This window comes from Martes martes (genome assembly GCF_963455335.1).
Source record: "Martes martes genome assembly, chromosome: 15".
Taxonomy (NCBI): Eukaryota; Metazoa; Chordata; class Mammalia; order Carnivora; family Mustelidae; genus Martes; species Martes martes.
Genome location: NC_137903.1, coordinates 15536319 through 15548755, shown reverse-complemented (window position 1 = coordinate 15548755; position 12437 = coordinate 15536319). Strand labels below are relative to the sequence as shown.

Here is a 12437-nt window from a genome sequence, read left to right as displayed (position 1 = left end):
GAATTCTATATCCCAGTACATAATAATTTTCTTCACTGAAAACTAAATTTAAGAGGTTTAAACAATTGAAAGCAAAATTTATGTTGGGAGGCTTACAGTTGAACCAAACCTGAAGAATGGGAGCCTAGAATATAATTTATCAACTTTACTCCTTCTTTGTTTCAAATGAAAGGGTTTATAGAATTCACTTCAAAATGCCATATGAAAACTTCTCCCAAATCATGGATATATTTTTTTTAATTTTTTAATTACCTTCAGGGGCTGCCTGCAGCGTCTGACCTAGAAAAGGCTCACTTGAAGTGCATCCAGCAGATGTACAAGCTGTAAGTGTGAAGCTGTAGTTGGTGTATGGCTGGAGACCTAGAAAGAGCAAACAAGAAATAAAGTGCACCTTGAGAGGATTATTTATTATCAATTAAGCACCCAAAGTAACATGCAGAGTTGTAGATACGATTTCCGAAAATTTTAAAAGCAGAAAACACTCTTTAATGGAGATACGAACTTCACAAGCATCTTGATAGAAATAGAAAATTCATTTATCATTAATAAAGTAATACATTCTCAGCCTTAGAAGAAATCTGAAAATTCATGCAATCCATCTGCCCATCCATCTTTCTCCTGATTCTCTTGTACAAGAGGTCCCTGAAAAGACCGCCTTGCCTAGGCAATCAGAGTACCCATCTCTCAAAGAGCCTGTTCCATCTTTAGAGAGCTCTAGAGTTCTCCTTATTTTGTTTGAAAGTCCTTCTTTATATTGTGGTGAATTCTTTCCATCACTTGCACCCCTAGGGACATACAGAACAAATCTAATTTCTTTTCCACATGACAGTTCTTCAAATATTTGTAGACAGTTATCAAATGCCCCCTGAGTCTTTTCTTCTCCAGGCTAACCATCCTAGTTTCTGCAACTGCTTCTCATATGAGTAGGGGTGGAAAAAATAAAAGGAAGGTTAGATTCAAAATTTTTTTACCCTCAAGTCATATTCAGCTTATATTCACACCAACACCCCCCCTTTTTTTTTAACTTTGCACTTCTTTACCATGTGTGCCCATAGAGTACCAGCTCACCCTTAACTTCCATAGTTTTGGGGGGGGGGATGTTGGCTTTGTCTTTACACATTGATTAAACATAATTTTATGAAGGGACAGTGCTATGGTATTCAGAATGTGACACAGCCCAGTAACTGCTCAATAATTTCTCAGGAAAAATATAATACTCAAGTTACTTAGCTTCTCTTTGCCTTGATCTTCTGATCTGTAAAAATGGGAAATACAGCAACTACCTTTTAAGGCTTTTGTGAAGATGAAATAGGTTACTTAGAGAAGTACTTTCTTTGAGCAGAACCAACCTTAAAACTCAGCAGCATTCGACAAGGCTAACATTTCTTGCCTTGATTTTTGGGAAAATCCAAACAATGCCAAAGCTCAAAAATTTTCCCTTCCTTAAATAATAAGACTTAGTCTATATGTTGAATAATTAGTCTAAGTGATAGCATGGCTCTACTGATTATTATATTAATTTTTCATGAATTCTGAACTACATTTTCACATATATTGTTCTTCTGGTAGGTGACTTTTTCCAGAGACATTCCTGAATCACTCTGTGGCTTTGTGTTGATTTTTGCTCAAATGCTACCTTTTAAAAGCTTTTTGACTACTCTGTCTATACATTACACCCGGCACCTGTTATTCCCTCAAATTACTTTCTTCTTCATAGCCCTCAACATTATCTGATGTTTTATTATGTCTCTATATTCATTGTTTGTCTCCCCCTCTAGGGCATAAGCTCGAAAAGAGCACAAACGGATCTGTATCTAAAAGATACCAGCATATCCTTCGAATAAATGACTGGCACAAAGTAGGTGCTTGTTAAATGAGTGAAAAAATTAATTTAACGGATTCATTTAGTATTAGAGCAGTCGTCTGGGTTCTCGGCTAAAGCAATAATGTTCTGCAGCTGGAGCTGCTTCGGAATTCAGCTTCAAAGCCCTTTGTGTTTCCTTATCAGTTTAGTGATAAGATGCAGATACTTATTTGATTGTAATCTTCCATTTGGTTGCTATGGAGGATTTACATAATTTTGATATTTACCTGATTTATAGATAAGAAATATGATGAAAGATCTAAGCCATACCCAAGCCATATATGTTTGATAAAAGCTTATGGGAAAATGCTAAAGATTATAAAATACAGAGCTCAAAAGGAAAAAGGAGGAATCTTCTAAGAATGAAGGTCAGAGACTGCAGTGGCGGGCTGATTTCGTCTGACAATGCACCCTCTTTACTCTTGCTGCTGGAAAAGGGGGTCTAGACCCTTGTGGCACCATTTCATCTGAATAGCTCAATTTCTCACTTAGAATGGAAGCCCTTAGAAGGTAAGGCTTATGTCTTTGAGGGTTTTTTCATCATATTTTCTCAGTAGTGCCTATTGCAGGTGTTTGATGTTTGTTAAATAATGTTTAAAGGACACAAAGCCCATGCGAGTGCTCCGTAAAGATGTCAGGCTATGACGTCCACAATGTCCATGTCCATGACATCCACTCAAAGTGTGATCTGACCAAACAGGCCCTTCGTCATAATTCCATGGGTATCCCCGCCGACCACATTTATTCATTGTGTAAGCAACTCTATTCTAGTTGTAGAACATTATTAAAATAATACAAAAATTAATGGAATGTGTAAACAACAAATATTTTCTAGATTTTATCTGAATGCCAGATGGTAACTATGGCTGGTACAAGGGAAGCAATGCTTGGTCTTTCTCTAGATTTTCCTATCAAAAAAAAAAACAAAACAAAACAAAACCCCCAAATGAGACCCCATTCTCCTCTTCATTTTGTGTTCTAGCTAGTCTGATTCGGACAAGTGGTGACTACTGGAGGATATTTTAGGATGCATCTTAGAAAAGGTAGAGAAAATTTGTAATTACAAAGGTGTTCTAAGGCTGAAGAGATGTTTGAAGGTGTTTGCAATGAGGATAGCTGCTAAAAAGGAAATTAATGTATATGAAAATAGAAATTATCCTTTCCTTACAAAATCTTTCTGAAGGAAATTGAGTGGTATCCATTTTACATATAGCCCAGAACACTAGAATACAAGCTATTTAGAAATGATACAATAGTGGAGTAGCTAGCTCATTAGGGATTTTTGATAGATTAAGGAAGGTGTGACAGAGAAGTCTGTTACAGGTATTTAAATTGGATGGTGTGGGTTCGCCTTGAAGAGCATGGGGCCAAGTCTAGTGAAGGAATATGCATCTGTTGAAGCTACTGGAGTACCAGAATCAGGGAGGAAGGATGCAGAACTGAGCACTGGGTAGAGATCCTCATTTAGGAGTCCACAGGCATTCAAAGACATTACCAGGCTAGAGGAATGAACGTGATGAACTTGAGAAAGGAAACAAAAATGGAAGAACAAGAAAGACAAGAGTGGGAGGCGTGAGACATTAAGTGAAGGAGGGGAGGACAAATGGACTTAATCTAATTCATGGGCAGTTCATCCTCAAGGACTGTGTCTGGCCCTGAAATATGGGTCATATGGAACAAGGGTAGACATATTCACCTCATTTCAACTCACATTTGCCAGTTTGTGTCATACAACTCCACATCTGCTATGTTTACCTTCCAGAGTCCACTCATACTTCCTTTTACAACAGAGCTTCAGTTTTCCTTGTGGAAACCAGTCTTTTGGCTACCAACAGGCTTTATGCCTTGTTTAGGATTGACACCACCTGGACTGACTAGTCCTGGACATAGTTTCACATTCCAGTGTGGATGTTAGTTGCTCAGGATTGAGTCTGTGACTTTATTTAGACTAAGGTCTTGAACATGAACTTTCATTCTTAATTGCTGGTAGTTTTTTGTTCACCACATAGTGCTTGAGAATGGAGGAGAACTCAGAGGTAAAAAGAAATTGGGTGTTGGAAACATCTCAGCCTTGAGTCTACACCTGACTTTTTTTTTTTTTTTTTTAGTTTCGAGCCAATCAATGTCCATTTGTTAAGCCTGCTTGAACTGAGTTTTCTGTAACTTCCAAGAAAAAGATTTCTAAATACTACTAATATTATAATTACTAATAATGTCACATGTCAGCACACAAGTTCAGATACTTCCATGTTACACAAGGGGACCATAAGCAGCTATTATTACCCTATGCATGTTAGAGATAGTTACAAGATTCTGGTTGAGATAATTAGCAACAACATGAAAAGGTTTAGTGGAAAGGTGAAGAGGTTTCCGCTTGAATATCACCAGGACAGGAATTAGTATTCCTGCCTCACAGGTAAGAAGACTGAGGCTCAGAGAAGCAAATGTTCCACAGTGAATGATTGATCAGACTGGGGTAGAGACAAAATCACAACTTTAACACCAAACCCTGTGCCCTCCCATCACACAAGAGCTACAGCCAAGCGTATTGAAATTTTTCAACAGCTCTGTATGTTAATTAAATATGCATTATGAGAAATAGAGTTATTTTTAAGGAAATTGATTACTAAATTACATAAAATCATAGTAGCTGAAGTTGACTGAACACCACTTGCAGGCCTTCTTCGGTGCACTCCTGGATATTAACACAATCAAAAGCCTCGGTAACTCCCTGAGGCACAGCAATTATCTGCTTGTTTTAGAGGTAAGGGAGCTAGAGCATAGATGGAGAAAATCAACTGTTTTTATTGAGACAAGCTTGGGCGAGGTCAGGATAGAAGTCTGGGCAGCTGGGCTGAGAAATGTGGCCCAGAGCTTCTGAGACAGTGGAAAATGACGACATAGGTAGCTCAAAGCCCAATGAAATATATATATACATATATGCACACACAGTATGCCTAGTATATCTACACAGTATATCTATATCTATACTATATATCTATATCTCTCTCCAAGTGGGAATCTGTATTTAAATATTTCCATTTTGAATATTTCCACAATCATGTACTGAAGCAGAGCAGCCTTTCTGTTAGGAGAGAAGCATGTGGAGTTAGACTATTTTTGGGTTCTAATCCCTTACCTATTTATGAATTACAACCACAGGCCAGCTTTCTGACCCTTGGGTGTCTCAGTTTCCGTACCCGTAAACTGTGAGCATGATGGTGTGGGCTGCTTGTTTGGGCTACAGACTAACTTGAGGGAAGGCAGTATCTGAATCCATAATTGTCTACATCCTATTTCTTAGGTCTTGGATGTTTCATGCTGTCAGAGGACTAAATTACTCACAGGCATGGTTCAGATAATCTGTAAGGAAAGCATCGACTGCCTTCAGGCATAAATGATCTACATGAACTGGATGACCTTTCATATACATGACTCTGTAAAACCCAATAAAATCAACGCATTTCAACTGGAATTTGTTGCTGTTTTAAGTGAGTCTCTACTAGTGGTCCTTAAAATGAGATATATATGAAATATTAGTAATAGGCATTGAAAAGGGCACACCAACTGAAAACGACTCATGAATTGATCAGGATGAGAAGAGGGAAATAAAGAGACGTCTCAAAGGAACCATTCTGACTGTAACTTAATCCTAAAGTCCAAGAGTAGAAGGAGAAAAGAAAACATCATTCAAGTGCTCAGCATTGAATTAAGAGAGTAGGCAATAAGAGTCGTAGAGCAGAGAAAGGCAAATGCATGGAGAAAAGCCAAGCATTTAACATTTCAGTGCAGTGGAGATTACGGTGGCTGCAAATTACTGAATTTCCCTATAGGGAATCATGTTCTCTTTTAAAGAATAGAAGTTTACTATAACCAAACTCATGACAATTATACTTTCAAGTAACATTATGTTCAAGAGTAAATGTGTATTAAAAAGGATCACCTAAAGTCTGCCTATGAATCATAAAAAATATGACTTGGAAAATAGAACCAATGCTTATGTCAGTGTCTGTTACATTTGATATACGATTCAGAGAACAGCTTGTTTCTAATTTTTTAATCTCCAGATCAATAGGAGAAGATGTTTATCCCTTATAATCTCAGATAGCAAGTGCTACCTGAGAGCATTCATCTGGTTATTCTACCATGCCACCTGCTATTTTCTAAAGAATCGACAAATAATCCTACAAAATAAGTAATTCTGCAAGTCCTTCCATCAGTTTGGTCAGTGATGAGTTCAAGGGCTGAGAGGCCTGGGTTACTTTCAAAACTTTTCAGTAGGTGGTTTTCAGATGTCGTACATCTTTTGGGCAAGACCCAAACTGGGTGCCTGGCGGGGCCCCCCTGAATCCACATGCGATCTTGCTGTTGTGATACACTTCTTTCTGCTCTTATCCGCTTTGGATCTCGCTAAGTGATGCCCTCCAGAGTGTCTCTGCTCACAGAGATTCCCGGGAACTTCCAGCGCCCCCTGGCAGTGTTGGCTGAGGTGGGTAGACTTACAGCAGGATTCTGCTTTAAATGAATAATTCTGTGTGAAAATCTGGATGTTCAAAACTGATACACCAAGATATTGTGGAATTGCTTTAGAGGCATCTAAGGCGCATTTACAGATGATTTGTTTTATGCAGCTGGACTAAGGAATGTGTCAGGAGCTCACAGGCTGGAGTCCCCTCCTCATGATAGCACCGCCCACCCCAACCTCAGAAGCTATGCGTCCCAGTTAGTCAATCCCAGTTCTTGCCTGTTTGTGAGCAGTCACTGGAGCCCTTTTCTGTATCAGTGTTCCCAAGAAGGAATTCAGTTGACAGCTCAGGAACTGGGCATCAACACGTCAAAACAAAGGCGATCTTGCATTGCAAATGCCTGTGAGGTAACCTCATGACTTCTGCTTCTGACTACTTGCTACAAGCTTAATTGTTTCTTAATTCTAAATTTTGTGTGAAAGTCCAGGCCCTAGTTTAGGTCCCTCTCCCCAATATCTTAGAAATCACATTCATCCCGAGGGGCACTTCCCAGGTAAATTACTTCTTGGCCAAATCTCTTTCCAAGTGCAGATCAACTTTAAAAGTTATTATTAAAATAGTCCAAGAAAAGACCCTTGCTTTTGATTTTAGTAACATTCTTTTGTTAAATGTCTTTCTTCTCTGGCGTCTGGTGCTATACTAGACCAAAGCTGCTTTTACCCCACATTTTCAGGCAGAGTCTTTTCTAGAAACAAAATGTGGCTTCGGGTGGTGGCCAAGTCTGATGCTGCTCAAAAGCTCGACAACAAGGACATACACTGCGGAAATAGCAGGAGATCTTTAGCGCTCTTGGGACGAAACAGAAACAGTGGATTGCAAGAAACCTGAAAATATCTGAGATTTCAGGGGAAACTTTTTTTTCTTCAAATATTAGTGTCCAGGCAGCTGTTGACTGTAATTCTTCAGCTATAATATTCTGTCTAAAAGCATGTTTTTTGAAAGCATATAATAGTGGTGGATGCTATGCTATTCTTTATTCCTTTATTTTGCAAACAGCCAGGCACAAAGCTTTCCTCGGGGTTGGAAAAATGAAAATAAAATGAATTGTTGTATCTATTTTGATAGGCCTGATGCCCAGAGGTCAGTTTTCAGGTAGCTGGAGCAAATGCAGCATGGAGCATTACATGCGATGATCTGAGAGCACTGAAGGCAAGGTCCGGAAGCTGTTCTGAGCACAGGGTCACCGTCCTAGTTGTCTTCGTGTCTGTTCCAGTTCAAGAAACAGACTGCCAATAAATCCAGTCTGCCAGAGATCAAGGCTGGCTTCCCCGGCATGTAACCCAAGATCCCCTGTGGAGGAGGATCCAGGGCTTGATTCTGTGCTCTGTTTTCAAACATTCTTAATTATTAAATATATATATATATATATATATATATATATTCTTTTCTAAAAAAATTTTTATTAAGTTTTTAGTTCAAATATAGTTAACATACAGGGCCATATTTGTTTCAGGTGTCCAATATAGTGATTTGGCAAGTCTATCCGTGACTCAGTGCTCATCATGCTAAGCGTCCTCTACTCTCAATCCCCTTCACCTACTTCACCCTCTGCCCCAGCCCCCCAACTCTGGCAACCACCAGTTTGTTCTCTAGGGTTAAGCGTCTGTTCCTTGGTTTGTCTCTCCTTTTTCCCGCTCTTTGCTCATCTGTTTTGTTTCTTAAATTATACATATCAGTGAAATCTTACATTATTTGTCTTTATCTGACTTATTTCACTTAGCATTATACTCTTTATCTCCATCCATGTTGTTGCAAATGGCAAGATTTTATTTTTTGTGACCAAATAACATTCCATTGTAGATATATATATTTTTTAAATATATAATTTTATATATTTTATATATTATTTTTATTATATTCTTGTATCTTATATATATATATAGATAGATATATGGATTTTTAAAAAAATCCATCCATTGATAGACACTTGGGCTGCTTCCATCCTTTTGATCCTGGATCCTTTTCGGTTAATGTTTTTGTATTTTGGGGGCAAATACCCAGTAGTCCAATTACCAAATCATAGGGTAGCTCTATTTTTACTTTTTTTGAGGCACCTCCAAAATGCACCACTGCATTCCCACCTAACAGTGCATGAGCGTTCCTTCCTCTCTACATCCTCACCAACACCTGTTGTTTCTTGTGTTTCTGATTTTCGTCACTCTGACTTGCGTGAGGTGACCGCTCACTGCAGTTTTCATTTACATTCCACTGATGATGAGCGATGTTAAGGACGTGTCTGTTGGCCATCTGTATGTTTTCTTTGGAGAAATGTCTGTTCATGTCTTCTGCCACCTTTTAATTGGATTCTTTGTTTTTTTGGATGTTGAGTCATATCTAAATAATTTTTGGACAAAGGACCCCACATTCTCATTTTTCCCTGGACTCTGAAAGTGATGTAGCCATTCCTGCCTGAGATTTAGATGTATTTGACAGTATGATTTTTGTATCCGATCAAAACAGAATAAAATCATTCAGATCCTAATTTACTACTCAGTATCTACCCACTCAACAAATCTTCACGAATACTTAATATATTAAGTACTCTGATAGGTGCCTATCACAGTATAGATGATACAATGGCAAACAGGAGGCTATTGTCTGCCCTTAGAAAACTTCACCTATTAGCTGAGGAATAGTGACAGGAAGAAAGAATATTGTGATAAAGTATTATAAATGCCATGAGAGCCGAGAGCCAAGTGCTGGCTACCGTGGGAGGACACAGCAGACTTATCTAAACAGAAGATCCCCTTATAAGGAATTTCTGCATTTTGTGGTACTGATGGTCAAAGTGTGTCCCTTTTTTTTTTTTCCTTCAAAAATGATGTGCAGGATATCCGTTTCAGTACACTAATAGTGCCTGTCTGCTACAACCTGCATTGTTAGGGTGTATGCTATTTTAGCACAAGAGATCTTCATGAGCTTCTAAGAAAATGGAAAAGGAAGGCAAATTGTTCTCTCCTTGCTAACTTAATGCTGGTGGGTCTTCCTTTTCAAGGCAAATGCAATGATAAGCAACTTTTAATAAATTATTTTGAAAACACTTTTCTCCCAGAGTTAAGAGACACATAAGCCCTTATCAAATCTGCTGCTAAAGAGGACATGATTAATTCATTTTGTCCTCGGTGGCCCTAATTATTTAGTTAATCCTTTCTCCATCTCTTCTGCCCAGTGCCCACGCTAGGAGGCCCATATATAGAGCAGTGGTAACCCAAAGTGAAACAATGCCATAACTGACATCCCAATTGTTCTGTGCAGGATGGTGGACCTGTTTAGCAATAAATGATATGAAAAGGTCTTTTATTGACAAGCTGCCATGGGCTGTTTGCATTAGCGGATATGAGAAGATGATGGCTGTTTCTCCTTCGTCCCCATGGTATTCAGCTCAGTGAGATAGCAGAAAATGCTTCAGTTTACTTAAAGCATTGATAACACCTCTAAATAATTAACTGAGGACTTCCTGTCTTCAATTACTTAATGCTTTTTTTAACATCTTGAGAGGATTATAAGCAATTTATGGATTTCACATGATGAGTGCATTCGCCACTATTCCCACAAAGCATTTACGGGATCATGTTTCTAAAGCTTTGAGGTAATTAAAAATAAGCATGGAGACAATGGGGCTGAGGCAAGGTGCTTGCTTTCCCTTCTGTCATTTCTAAGGACCTAGATTTTCAAGTTCCAGGATGACTGGTGCTACAACTTCATTAGTGTTTGGCTGTTAACTTAGGGAATACCAAGGTTTTGGAAATGATGAGAAAAGCAAAACATTTATCCCAGAGGGTACAGGTAGCCCTTTGATCAAACATCGGAGATGCGATGTAAAGTAAATCTGGTTGTTTCAGTTTGTTCCACGAACACAATAAAATAGTCATTCATACCATAAAATACTTCCATAGTGAATTTGGTCAGTTAGAGAACTATGGAAATGAATGTTTCCTGGCAGATAAAGTATAGGAACATTATATAGATCTCAGGTTTTAGATGAGCTAATGCCCAGCACCACTGCCATCCAGCAGGGATAGCATATATAGGAGGCTGTATTCGGTGAGGTTATGCTAAGATCTAAGAAGTTTGCTTCCTCATGCAACGAAGACACTTCTCTTTAGGGCTGTCTTGCCAAGTGAAATACTGTCTACATCTATTTAAAATGGTGCAGACGGATGAACCAAATGAATCCTAAAGGCTTCTTTTCATTTTATGATCTTATAAAAAGTAAAACCATATAGAAAAACTTTGAAATATTTTTCCTAATAAAAGAGAACTCCTGGCATCAAGAGATGTGCATGAAATCCTCTCTGACATGAAAATATTCCTTAAAAATGACAATGAGAAGAACTGGTGGAATAAAGGTGTTTTAAAGAAAAATCTTCCCAATTATTTTATAATTAATGAGGCTATCAATCCTGTTGGTGTATACATTACATTTGAATTTAGTCTGTTGGCATGCAAATGCTCGTTTAAAAAAAAATGCAAATCAGAACAGCTCACCCAGTTCAAAGCCCATGCTGGCTGAGGAGACATATAGTGTAAGAAGAACCTTCCGTATCACGGTATCCCGGTTTTTTGTGAAACCTTTACTGATACAAGATCTAAATGTGTCTTAGCTTGGCTTTCAAAACTCTGCAACTGACATTTCATTTTCCAAGCCAAGTCATTCTTTTGACTTTCTCCCACTGCGTTCTTTGGAGTTCCGCTGTGGTATCGGTCGCACTGTATTTGCAATTAGTTCTTAACCTGTCAGTGTTCCCTATCACTGGAAGCTTCTTCTTCTTCTTCTTCTTTTTTAAGATTTTATTTATTTATTTGACAGACAGAGATCACAAGTACGGAGAGGCAGGCAGAGAGAAAGAGAGAGAGGGAGGCAGGCTCCCCCCTGAGTGGAGAGCCTAATGCAGGGCTCGATCCCAGGACCCTGGGATCATAACCTGAGCCAAAGGCAGAGGCTTTAACCCACTGAGCCACCCAGGCGCCCCTCACTGGAAGCTTCTTGAGAGCAGCAATCTTGTTTTAGAGCACTTGGTGTACTCCCTAGAGCACAGCAAGCAGGCAACATTTTTTTGTTTTTGTTGTTTGTTGTTGTTGTTGCTATTGTTGTTGTTTTGGAATGAAACAGTATTCTGATGCCTTGGGCACCCGGAGTGTGTCAATTTCCTTCTTCATCTTTTAAATGTAGATATGAAGACATCCCTTGCTTATAGGGATGTGATGAGAACCAAATGTGTCCAAATGCAAATAGTTCTTTAAAATTATAAAGCACATATAAATGTAAAGTTTTACTATGCAAAACAATAGCACTTCAAAAATTTGTGATCGTTTGCACTTGCAGTGAAATAAGATCTAAGAAATAAATTTAATAATCGGAATTAATGAGGGCTTTTTCCTTCTCCGTTATCATTGATTTAGCTCAGGATCTTCAGATAAGGAATGCAATATGTTGGTCACAAATATTTATGAAGCACCTTCTGCAGGCTTCTGGAATTTCCTGAAAACAGTGGACATCTGTCAGTGAATGCCTGTTTGTGTGTCAGGGCATCATAGAATTAAGAGCAAATCATGAATTGATTTTTCCACCTGTGTAGTATAACCTGTGCTTCCTCTGAGGAAAACTCAGGCACATTTTCCCAGGCTTTTCTGTACTTCTTCTTCTTCTTCTTCTTTTTTTTTTTAAATATTTTATTTATTTATTTGACAGACAGAGAAATCACAAGCAGGCAGAGAGGCAGGCAGAGAGACAGAGGAGGAAGCAGGCTCCCCGCTGAGCAGAGAGCCCGACGTGGGGCTCGATCCCAGGACCCTGGGATCATGACCTGAGCCGAAGGCAGAGGCTTTAACCCACTGAGCCACCCAGGCGCCCCTTTTCTGTACTTCTTTATGAGTTTCCTGATCTCTAGTATCAATGCTCCATGCAAGCCAAGGGGTCCAATGGAAGAAGAATATTCACTCAGGGGACCTTGGAAGGAAGCTGCTGACAATGGTGGAAAAGGAAGTTTGTAATCTCTTGCCTATGGCCTCAGAACCTAAACTCACACAACTGTTTGGGATGATTC

At 38.9% G+C, this 12437-nt stretch overlaps 1 protein-coding gene across 2 annotated transcripts in view; it reads right to left on the bottom strand.

The window, feature by feature from the left end:
• USH2A (usherin) overlaps nt 1-12437 on the bottom strand; it is a gene marked incomplete at both ends in the record, with an annotated part of 700457 nt that overhangs the window by 129173 nt on the left and 558847 nt on the right. For both annotated transcript variants that reach the window (XM_080825193.1, XM_080825194.1), the window contains one exon: nt 253-360. In XM_080825193.1, the coding sequence (XP_080681319.1) occupies nt 253-360 (108 nt within the window). The remainder of the gene's footprint in view (nt 1-252; nt 361-12437) is intronic.